This window comes from Urocampus carinirostris, chromosome 3, assembly GCF_059441175.1.
Source record: "Urocampus carinirostris isolate Australia breed hairy pipefish chromosome 3, RoL_Ucar_1.0, whole genome shotgun sequence".
Lineage (NCBI taxonomy): Eukaryota > Metazoa > Chordata > Actinopteri > Syngnathiformes > Syngnathidae > Urocampus > Urocampus carinirostris.
In genome coordinates this window covers 61,457,637-61,470,229 of record NC_142351.1, presented here as the reverse complement: position 1 = coordinate 61,470,229, position 12,593 = coordinate 61,457,637, and the positions used below count along the sequence as shown (strand labels likewise).

Below are 12,593 nucleotides of genomic sequence, written 5' to 3'. Positions count from 1 at the left end.
TTATTTTATAATTATTATTTTTTTAGGCCCGCGAAGCTCTGAATCTGCGAACGTCGAAGCGCAAAGTAGCGAAGTCCCATTGTAAGGCGCACCGGATTATAAGGCGCATAGTCAGCTTTTTAAAAAAAAAAACAGATTTTAGGTGCGCCTTAAAGTGCGGAAAATACAGCACTTACATTCTTTCCTTTTATCATACTATTTAATATATCCAAAATACCTTTAAGATTACTTTTGTTATTATGTAATAATTTGGTATAGTATCATTTCTTGCTCGCTCTTAATATTCCTGTCAATTTGTTTTTATACGTTTTATATCGGGATTCGGCTTCCTCAGTTCTTAGTTTAATACATTTTCTATACAAGCTGTTTTTTTTCTTACAAGCATTATATAAACCCTTAGTTATCCATGGATGCTTTACAGATTTATTCTTAATATTAGTTTGTCTTATTGGACAGTTTTTGTTATACTTATTGGTGAATATTTCCAAAAATATGTCAAACTCATGATCCACACCATCTGTACCAAAGTCATCATAGAGTGATATAATAGTCTCTTAGGTTCTAACTCGTTTGTAAACATATCTCTTAGTTGATTCTTGTCCAGTAACCTTTTCATCATACACTGTAAATACTGGTAGGTGATCAGAAATATCACAAACCAGTAATCCGCTGACGTTAGTAAATTCAATATTATTTGTAAATATATTTTCAATGAGCGTTGCACTGTGTGAAGTGATTCTACTAGGCGTTAATATTGTTGGGTACAAACTCATACTGTACATTATATTAATATAGTCATCAATGTATTTATGTTTGATTGGATTCTTTGACCTGCTGCCTTCCGGCAGACGCCACATGTCACACAAAACAAAAACAAACAGACTCAGAGACAGTTTCTTCCCCAGAACCATTACCACCCTTAGCACACACCGCACAAAAACTGAAACTCTTGCAAACACACTACCTCATACAGATGTAAAATTGTATTCATGCCTATGCTCAATTTGCACAATGTTGCCTATTTTTGCACTACCTCATATTGCACTAGTACGATCCCAAAACTGTATGTAACATGCTACATGCCCACATTTATTGTGTAAATATTTTGTAGATTATAACCTTTATCTTCTTTGTTCCTTTATATTGAGTAAATTATCACCTTATCTTCTTTGTTTCTTTATCTTCTTTCTTTTCTTTTATCCTCACTGTTAAATCTGAAACTGGAGTGCCAGGTCCAATTTCGTTGTCACAATATGTTCAACCCATTTTGTAACAATGACAATAAAGGTATATTCTATTCTATTCTATTCTATTCTATTCTATTCTATTCATTAGATCAATGTTGGAATCTCCACAGATGAATAGTGTTTTGTTGCCTATTGTTGAATATTTTTTTTCAGCCCAGTTTGTGAAGGTTTCAAGATTTGAGCCCGGTGATCTATATACACCACTGACTATAATATTTCTCCTTTTTTCATTTATAATTTCTATTGTAAGAACTTCAAGTACCGTGTTTTCCGCACTATAAGGTGCACCGTGTTATAAGGCGCACCTTCAATGAATGATATATTTTAAAACGTTTTCCATACATAAGGCGCACCGCATTTTAAGCCACTATAAGTGCATGCTGGTTTAAGATCAGGTAATTGTGCAATTTTGTAATTGTAATCCTACTCACCTCTTGATAATAGATGGCATGCTTCTATGTCCTCAGCATTAATAATATCCCTCTTTTACTCAAAAAAGCAAAGACCTGTTGCTCAGCAGAATCTTGATCAGCATCCGTTGCAATACTTTTATTTGCCACAGCCTTGGCATAGGTCCGAGGTTTGATGTCCAGACCGTCCATCCATCCATCCATCCATCCATCCATCCATCCATTATCTGCACCGCTTATCCTCAGTAGGGTCGCGGGGGAGCTGGAGCCCATCCCAGCTATCTTCGGGCAGTGGGCAGGGGACACCCTGAACTAGTTGCCAGCCAGTTGCAGGGCACCCAGGGACAGACAATTTGCTTGCTCATTCCCACCTAGGGACAATTTGGACCGGCCAATTAACCTGACATGCATGTTTTTGGAATGTGGGAGGAAACTGGAGTGCCCGGAGGAAACCCACGCAAGCACGGGGAGAACATGCAAATTCCACACAGGAGGTTCGATCTCACGACCTCAGAACAGTGCCGCACACGCGCTAACCACTGCGCCGCCGTGCTGATGACCAGACCGGTGATAATATATCTTTTGACATGTTATTTTCTCACTATACCTCAAGGGGGCAACACGGCGCGGTGGTTAGCGTGTGTGCGACACAGTTCTGAGGTCATGGGTTCAAATCCAGCTACCAACCTTCCTTTGTGGAGTTTGCATGTTCTCCCCGTGCTTGCGTGGGTTTCCTCCGTGCACTCCGGTTTCCTCCCACATTCCAAAAACATGCATGTCAGGTTAATTGGCCGGTCCAAATTGTCCCTAGGTTTGAATGGGCGAGCAAATTGTCTGTCCCTGTGTGCCCTGCGACTGGCTGGCAACCAGTTTAGGGTGTCTCCCGCCCACTGTCTGAAGATGGCTGGGATGGGCTTCAGCACCACCGCGACCCTACTGAGGATAAGCGGTGCAGATAATGGATGGATGGACCTCAAGGGGGCACTCTAGGCCTAGTGTTGATGATTTCATCCTTGCTGTGTCTTGCTGCGCTAAATGACACCACCATTTCTTACCAATCAGGACACGAACGTTCTGAAGATAATCATTTCGCCAAAGTGAATATTTTCAACTAGCTCAAAATAGATTTCTATACAGGGCGCAAAAGCTCTGTGCTTTACTGTTCTATCACATTTCCCAAAAAATGAGATACGGTTTAGTGACGTTTGCGCTAGTGACGTATGCGCGCTCCCTCTAGATGGGACATTTCACTTGGGGGACATTTTTAAGCAGGAGATCGAAAAAACAAGTGAACAGAAATGACACCGAAATGCTGAAAATAATGAAAAGGAGAAAGCGGAGTTAACCATGAGTCTGACATAAGCGACGTAGAACCGGAAAACTTAAGCCGCGAAATGTTTTATGTAACAGTGAAGATGAATTTCATTGGATTTAGTGATTTGGAGGAAAAAATGATCAGCATATTATTCATGATAGATTTATCAGAATAACTTCAATACAGAGGGCGGTAACCTTTTTGACCGAAAGAGCCATAATGGCAAAATATTATCTCATCTCATTAGCTGCACCGCTTATCCTCAGTAGGGTCGCAGGGGTGCTGAAGCCCATCCCAGCAATCATCGGGCAGTGGGCAGGGGACACCCTGAACTGGCCAGCCAATCGCAGGGCACACAGGGACAGACAACTCACTCGCTCATTCACACCTAGGGACAATTTGGACCGGCCAATCCACCTGAAATGCACGTCTTTGGAATGTGGGAGGTAACCGGAGTGCCCGGAGGAAACCCACGCAAGCACGGGGAGAACATACAAACTCCGCAAAGTAAGTCCGGTAGCTGGATTCGAACTCACACAGGAGGTTCCCAAGACCTCAGAACTGTGCCTCACACACGCTAACCACTGCGCCGCCGTGCTGCCGCAAAATATTATTATTTTTATTATTTTTTGATAGTCACACCATATATTTGAAGACAAAATTCATCAAAACCGTCAAATCCACTCTCCAGACAAAAGGTGATTTCTTTGTGTGACGTTAGATGATTTGATAAAATCTATGAAACAATAATAATTCCAGAGCGTGTGTCCCTTGTCAACAAATATATCACTTTCAACTTGTCTCCCTCCCACATTTACTGATAATCATTGAGGCTCATTTTGACCTTAATTTATTTTGTAAATAATGGTTTCCAAAAAAAGTGCAAGCAGAGTTCTTTTTCAAAAATGTCACAAAATACTTCCAACAAAATGTTTTTTCAGGTGTATTTCCCTTCAACGAAGTCGGCGCAATGAAAGAAAGGGAAGCACGCTTTGTGTGCAGAGGTCCGTCCACCCCTACCGTTCACTCAATCAAATTGTTCTGGGTGCTTCGTTAGCATTTTTGAGTGTTTACAGTTTGTTCTGTGAGTTGAGTTTTTAATCATAAAATATCTCAACAGTGAACATACATTACTTAATGAGCTTCCATATAAATTAGTCTTGTGCGACGTACAGCTAAAACAGGTTCTGTTGGTGTGACACCTTGACTGTAAACTGTGAGGAAGGCTGTGCCGTTTACATAGTGGATGGAACAGTTTTCGGTATCAGCGTTGATTATATTGCACGCACATAACTTTACTTTGAGCTCCTCAATACTGGAATGCTGCAAAGAAAATTGGCGTAATGAGCATTTTATCTCCGAGCCATATGTACCTGTGAAAAAAGCTATATATAGCTTGCGAGTCATAGGTTCCGGCCCCCTCTCTCTAAATGTCACATCGTCACTGAAATTAACAGGCATGTCATTCAATTTACGTTTGAATACAGTATGTACTTATTCAGCCCGTTCTTCTCTTTTATTTTAAATTTTCTTTCAAGATAATATCTATGTTTTTGGTGTTTTTCAAACAGATTTCCACCACGACTTATAATCGGATGCTACTTATATAGTTTTTTTTTCAATTTTAATTATGCATTTTTTTACCTGGTACAACTTGTACTGCGGAGTGGCTTGTCTTGAAAATACAGTTATTGGATAAACATGACTACATAGGCAAGGTGTGTTTTCTGTCAGATGCAGGTGCTCCGATGTATTTTTTGTTCTCATGGCAAAGTCAAGAGATCTGTTTTTGTTTTCGAACCTTGCCATGTCCTACTCGGCTCTCAAATGGCAACAAAAATAATCAATTTTATCGTTAATGGGAGAGTTGAACGAGCAGAGTTTAGTGCAGACTGCACGGCTAAAGATGTTAAAGGTAAGAAGTATTGTTGTTTCAATAATCATTCAATGTACTTTGTTGTTGTTTTTTAATTTAAGAAAAATAATTTGCCCAAAATTAAACTGAACTTTAATTGCTTACAATGAGATTATAATAAACGTGTGATGAAATACTTAAAAGAAAAATTGATGATAAAAAGTATATTGGGAATAATTACAAGTTGGTGCCTAAAATTTAAGTATGTCAGAAACATAATGCAATGAAAAAGAGTGCAATGACATTCGCAGCAACATTGTGCAAAAATAAGAATAATAAACAAACTATGAATAGACATTTATTAATACGTACATTTTCAGTCTTGTGTGCTTGTTTAGGATGGTGACAGCCCTGTGGATGAATCTGTCTCTGGGCATGTTAGACCTTGTTTTAGGAGCTCTGTAGCATCTTGCAGAGGGCAACGGGTTAAAGAGATGGTGTCCAAGATGAGATGTAATGCAGTCGTCCGTTCCCATGTAGAGCACCTCTGCAATGTCCTCCAGACTAGCTAAAGTGCAATTGATGATTTTCTGGGCTGTGTTTATGACTTTAAGGTTATCCTGTCTGCTGCCATGCTACCCGCATACTAAGTAAGGGTTGGCGGATTGATCCAATAAGTAAGTACTTGGGTTGATTGATACTATTGTCCTGGGATCGATACTTTGTTCCTATGCCAAATTCTTCAAAACGCCGCATCAATGCACAGAATTGTATTGTTTACACTATTTGCACTTTCTGACTTTATAGACCCTTTCATTTGTTTGTAAAAATTGGGATGTATCTGGTGGGCGGGGCTTAGCCTAGTAGAAAAAGCTAGGGCGAGATGATATGTCAACAAATGTATGCTTTTAAAGTTTTGCTATGCATCATCAAAATGGATGGCGCTGGCGTTAGGGTTTAATAGCCTATGTCATGGGTGACGTCACAGCCGAATCGCGCTGGTCAGAAGTTAGTTTTTGTCATGTTGAATGTTTGTGTGCCAGAAAAAACGCTAGTGATCGTGAATAAAAGTTTTACAGGATCACAGCGGACACTCCTGATTAAAGAAAAATAATAGAGTTGTTAAATGCAGTAAAGCAAAAAGATTGGAATGAGGCACTCATCAAAAATGCTTAGGTTTGCAGATAACACTTAATATCAGGTGATAGATTGTTGCTATCGAGTCCATATTACTTATTATATCGGCAAAATATCTTGATAGTTCCTTAGCTAAAGCTAACTGTTAGCATAAGCTGAGTAATGAATCATTTCCCCACTTATGTACTATATGTTTTATGATAGGCATTGAAAAACCACATGTAATATGGCTAGCTCAGAACCTACAAACACAACACCCAGAGGCCGCCATGTTAATCTCTGGGGACTTCAATCACGTGACTCTTGATACAACACTGCCCTCTTTTGTCCAGTATGTGGACTGCAAGACCAGGGGAAATAGGACTATTGACCTTCTGTATGCAAACATTTAGGACGCATACAGTGCTACGCCACTGCCTGCCCTTGGGAAAGGAGACCACAACCTCATTCTGCTTAAACCTAATTACAAACCAAAAGTGAGGAGGCCACCAACAACCACACTCTCTTTCAGGAAATGGTCTACTGAGGCAAAGCAGGCTCTGAGAGACTGCTTTGGACGTACGGACTAGGATGTCCTGCTAGGGTCCAGCAGTGGGGACATTGAGGAGGTGGCAAACTGCACTACTGACTACATTAACTTCTGTATGGACAATGTTGTTCCTATAAAAACTGTACGCTGCTATGCCAACAACAAGCCCTGGATCACGAGCGACATCAAGTGCCTTCTAAACAAAAAAAAAGGGGGCCTTTAAAGATGGTCATCAGCAGGAGCTAAAACAAGTACAGAGGGAGCTCAGAGTCCAGCTCCGGGAAGGGAATGAGCTGTACAGAAGGAAGTTGGACAAAAAGCTGCATAACAACAGCATGAAGGAGGTGTGGGAAGGGATGAAAACCATTACTGGCTGCAGCACCAAGCAGGGTGTGGCTGTGGACATAGATGTGGGGAGAGTCAACCAGTTAAACAACTTTTTCAACAGGTTTGACCACCCCAACTCATCCTCACCCCAGAGTACTGCAGCTGTCCCTCCCCCTCTGGACACTAGCACGGACGACATCCCCCCACTCAAGATAACTGCAGCCCAGGTGTGTGGAGAGCTGAGTAGGCTGCGAACCAGCAAGGCAGCTGGTCCAGATGGAGTATCCCCCCGACTGCTGAAGGCCTGTGCGTTGGAGCTGGGAAACCCTCTAAAGCGCATCTTCAACCTGAGCCTTGAACAGGGGAGGGTCCCTCAGCTGTGGAAAACATCCTGCATCATCCCAGTCCCAAATAAATCAAGACCTGAGGAACTCAACGACTTCAGGCCGGTCGCCCTGACATCACATGTGATGAAAACCACCACCTGAGGCTACAGGTCCGTCACGCCATCGACCCTCTGCAATTTGCTTACCAGGAGAAGGTGGGAGTGGAGGATGATATAGTCTACATGCTACACCGATCCCTCTCTCACCTGGATAGGGCTAAGGGTGCTGTGAGGATTACATTTTGGGACTTCTCCAGTGCCTTCAATACCATACAGCCTCTGCTACTGAGTAGGAAACTGACAGAGATGGGAGTTAGCTCACACCTTGTAGAATGGATTACGGACTACCTGACAGGCAGACCCCAGTATGTGAAACAGGGGGGCTGTACATCGGACACTGTGGTTAGCAGCACAGGATCTCCGCAGGGGACCGTGCTCTCTCCATTCCTATTCACCCTGTATACATCGGACTTTTAGTACAACTTTGAGTCCTGCCACGTGCAAAAGTTTGCTGATGACACTGCGATCGTGGGATGTATCAGAAGTGGGCAGGAGGAAGAGTACAGGAAATTGATTCAGGACTTTGTCCAATGGAGCGACGCAAACCACCAGCACCTGAACACTACCAAGACCAGGGAGATGGTGGTGGACTTCAGCAGAACTAGAACTCACCCGGTTCCTGTAACCATCAAAGGAGAATGTGTAGAATTTGTCCAGACCTACAAATACCTGGTTGTGCAGCTGGACAACAAACTGGACTGGACTGCCAACACAGAAGCTCTATGTAGGAAAGGTCAAAGCCGACTTTACTTCCTCAGATGGCTGTCCTCCTTCAACATCTGCAAAAAGTTCCTGAAAATATTCTATGAGACATTTGTGGTTAGCGCCCTCTTCTATGCGGCAGCGTGTTGGGGAGGCAGCGTCTTGAAGAAGGATGCTCCTCGTCTCAATAAACTGGCGAGGAAAGCGAGCTCTGTTGTGGGCACAGAGCTGGACAGCCTGACAACAGTAGCTGAGAGACGGGCACTGAAAAAGCTGTGGTCAATCATGGACAATTCATCACATCCACTACACAGCATTATATCCAGACAGAAGAGCAGCTTCAGCGACAGACTGCTGTCACTGTCTTGTACCACGGACAGACTGAAGAGATCTTTTCTTCCTCATGCCATGAAGCTCTTTAACTCCATCCGACAGATTAAAGGCCCACACCTAACCACACCCCCTACATTGCATATTACCGAATATTATTGCAATATGTATTCTGTGTAGCACTATCTAGATACTCCATATAACACGTCACATTGGGTAGTTGTATATTGTATTCTTTTTGCTTTATTATTGTATTGTTCTCAGCGCAGGGATGCTGCTGGAAATGTGAATTTCCCTGCGGGGATGAATAAAGTATCTATCTATCTATCTATCTATCTATCTATCTATCTATCTATCTATCTATCTATCTATCTATCTATCTATCTATCTATCTATCTATCTATCTATCTATCTATCTATCTTTTTTTTTTTTCAATTAAATCTGTAAAATATCTCAATATTTATAATAATTACCTAAAATCAAAAATGGCAAAAAAATCTAGCAAGCTATTTGAATTTTGGGAAAACTGGGAACAAAAGTGCCACCAAATAAACATGTTTTTAGTAGTATTCTTTTTTAACCATTTCATCCAATTATTATATTTCTAACTTGGCAGGGTGGATTAAAAAGACTGTGGGGCCACATGTGCCCCGCGGGCGTTTGTATGCCCACACAAGGCCCAAGATCATTAACTAACTCAAGGGAGAGGGGTTGATTATTAAATGTTCAATTATTGTATTTTCATGACAGCTCCAAGAAAAAAGTATCTGTATCGAATCGGTTTTTCGATCGGTACTACTTTGGATTTATTTGGATCGATACCAAAATTCGAAGTATCACCCATGCTTACAGCATACTCACCAACACTACCGCTTTACACGTTAGACTTTCACTTTATTCCCCCAGGGGACGGCAACAGATTTTGAAAGAAAAATCTACCGCTTTTTCAAATTAAAACAACAACAAATCATGACTCCTTTTCCATTTTATTCTCCTGCTGCTTTACAGTAGTTTGAAGCGAAAGTAAATCTTTGTATGTGAATAAACCAATTAGAATTCCATCAATCCATCCATGATCTGCACCGCTTATCCTCAGTAGGGTCGCAGGGGTGCTGGAGCCCATCCCAGCTTTCCTCGGGCAGTGGGCAGGGGACACCCTGAACTGGTTGCCAGCCAGTCGCAGGGCACACGGAGACAGATAACTCACACGCTCATTCACACCTAGTGGCAATTTGGACCGGCCAATTAACCTGGCATGCATGTTTTTGGAATGTGGGAGGAAACCAGAGTGCCAGGAGGAAACCCACGCAAGCTTGAGGAGAACATTCAAACTCCACACAGGAGGTTCGATCTCATGACCTCAGAACTGTGCCGTCGTGCTTCCCACATTAGATTTCCATTTTGGTAAAAGTTTGCCACCTCCGGTTTTAAACAAGAACATAATGTTTTTGTTTTGCTTTGTTTTTATACTCTAGAGATTGTGTTTTGTACCAAAAAAAAGATTGCGTTATAAAATTTACCGCTTTCAAAGGGACAGTGTGTAGTAGATAATGCCTCCCAGTGGTACAAAATAACGTTCATTCGGTGAAAAAAATCAGATCATTGATTTGAATACCAGGTAAACATACCTGAACTATCATATCAATTTCAACATTTAGAATAAAAAAGACAGTCATAGGTCAAGGATATTTGTATTTTTTACATGGTGGAAACCTTACAGAGAAGTCGCCACCATGTTTGTCTGGTATCCATCCATCCATCCATCCATCCATCCATCCATCCATCCATCCATCCATCCATCCATCCATCCATCCATCCATCCATCCATGGTACGCTGTGCTTTTGGCACTGATTTTCATTCGCATTAGACCAGGGGTGTCCAAACGTTTCAGAGATTTGGTAAGATGAAAATGTATGAGGGCGACTATTCAGCGTGGCATTCTTTGAACAATCTTTAATGAATTCACCCTCTGCAAAAGGTTTGCACTGCTTGGCGATCAGACATTTGCCTATTTAGCATTTTCATTTGAAACAGCTTCCAGTTGCTTCACCATTTCACAGCATTTGTTTCCAGTTAGTTTTTTGTAGTCAGCATGTTTAGTCAGGCAGCGCCTTTTGACATTTTATTCTTTGAAAACAGCCACAGTCCCATGGCAAATTAAGCAGAGGTCTGAAACGTGGTGGGATAAAATTCTCACAGAAAGCAAAGGACAAGGTGGCTAAAGGGCTACAACCAGCAACTGGTGAAATATTTTTTTTTTCATTGTACAAATGTATTTGATACTGCGGTCAACAACACTGGCGGGCCACATATGATAACAGGCAATGTTTTAGTAGTATTTGTGGAGAATGCCAAGCCTCTGAGTCGAAGGTGGATGCAGTAATGGTACAACAAAGGACGAGCAGCAAAATCATCTAACTGGCAAATAACACATAGAGCCACCAACGGAGGGCAAACTGGGACTGATCAACGAAAGACGGCTGCAGCCTTCGTTGAAAAATGCGAGGCTGGCTCACCAATAAAACATGCAGTGAGCAGCCAAGCTAACCAGGAACCAACAACGAAAATCTTATACGGCCGGGAATAAAGTCATGACCTACAGGTTCGCACTCATACTGTGTTATATTACCCCAAAACCTGTACGGGAAATGTTACAGAAATCAAAAGAATCAGGGTCTTTCACAGTCAAAACTTTCTGACCAAAAACTCTGGATTATATGTGAATTTCTGGCTATAAGAGAACATAAAACTGCCTTCAGGTCAGGGGACAAGTTTCTTTACAGCATGGCCAAGGCTGACCTGAAGAGAAGCATTAGGGTTGTCAAGACAGCCTATACTAGGAGGATTGAGTGTAATTAATGACCCAAGGAGGATGTGGCAGGGACTCCAAAACATCACATACTTCATGGGCCACAAATTGGTGACTGTTGGGGCTGATGCTTCTTAAATCATTTCCTTGCATTTTTATCCTGACAGTCTTTTAACTTTTTTTCTCTTTATTACATGTTTGCCCTGGAGTGCTATGAAGAAACACACAACGTTTCACAACAACATTGACAAGAAAGACAATTAAATTCAACTTGAATAAAAAGAAAACTAGTTAAACAAGAAAATGGCGCTAATGCCAGTCTAGCCGATCAAAAAATGTGTGGTGAGCAGTCGGGCTAAGCAGGAACCAACAATGAAATGCGGCAATGGCTACGGTGATAAACGCGAAGCCTGCCGGAAATCTACCAAGGGACTCCACACGCTGGGGAGCCAACGAGCGCCAGCCGGGAGAAAACAAAACAGGAGAGCCCTCGATGGTCCCGACACTAATGGGGAGCGAGCCACACAAAATGATACCAACCAAAACAAATGGGGTGAAAAACACTAACGAAAATTCACGATCTCCTACCTAAAAGGAGGTGAAGTATCAATTTCTCCAAATAGAAATAAACGTTATGCAATCGCTGTTCGCTACAATCCCTGTATGTTGTGTTAATGGGATTCGCCTATAAAAGTGTTGTCTCCCCTTAATGGCGTCACTGCTCTACAGCAAACAAACTAGATGAGTCAACTCTGAGACTAAATTTCTCGAGTTGTGGAATATTTTGCAACGTACTAGAAATATTGTCGGGATAAACAAGACACAATTCGGTGCCTAATTAAATTTAAAAAATATATTTTGGGGGATACTTTCAAAACGCTTCCATTTTCATTTTTATTTACCACTTGTTCAAAATTAAACAACATGAAATCATGACTTGACACTGATATTTGGGTTTCCGACTGCTTTGTTTTGATGCGAATCGTCTGCGCATGAATAAATCGCTCTAACAATTGCATAAGATTTGGTAAAAGTTTGCCATTTCAACAAGTACATGTTGTTTTTTTTTATATTCTTGGGGCAGATTTTGTTTCGCATGTAAAAATGGAGTGCAGGATAAAGTCAAGCGCTGTATAATGTCAAAAAGCTGGCACATATGGATGCAGTAGGCCAGTAATGAGAATCAATGCAACGGCTTCAACTCCACATGTTGGTGACAGGTCCCTTCGGATGAAGAGCTTCATCCTCAATGTCACAAGCAATGTTCCAGACTTGGGATCGCAGAATACTTAAGCCGACTTGTTGACTTTGCAGATTTGTTCCGAGCTGCAGCAGAAGCGTCCCCTCATCACGTCCTAAAACTGTACAAGTCCAACGGTAGCGTGTTGAACATCTCGCCCGGGCTGGAGCCCAACAGCCTGGACTCATTTTACAGATTAGAAGTTGTGGCATCTGACCTGAAGAGTTAGGGTTATTTTTCCTTTT

General features: G+C 41.7%; 1 protein-coding gene across 2 annotated transcripts in view; it reads left to right on the top strand.

Annotated features, from left to right (window-relative positions):
- Positions 1–12,593, top strand: part of LOC148370338 (high affinity cGMP-specific 3',5'-cyclic phosphodiesterase 9A-like) — a 28,118-nt gene that overhangs the window by 1,052 nt on the left and 14,473 nt on the right. Inside the window, exons 1-2 of one of the 2 annotated variants that reach the window (XM_088332842.1) lie at positions 4,779–4,887; positions 12,423–12,572. In XM_088332842.1, coding sequence (XP_088188968.1) covers positions 4,800–4,887; positions 12,423–12,572 — 238 coding nt within the window. In that variant the 5' untranslated portion in view covers positions 4,779–4,799. Of the gene's footprint in view, positions 1–4,778; positions 4,888–12,422; positions 12,573–12,593 lie in introns of those variants that run through there. The other variant, XM_088332844.1, reaches the window with a different exon arrangement.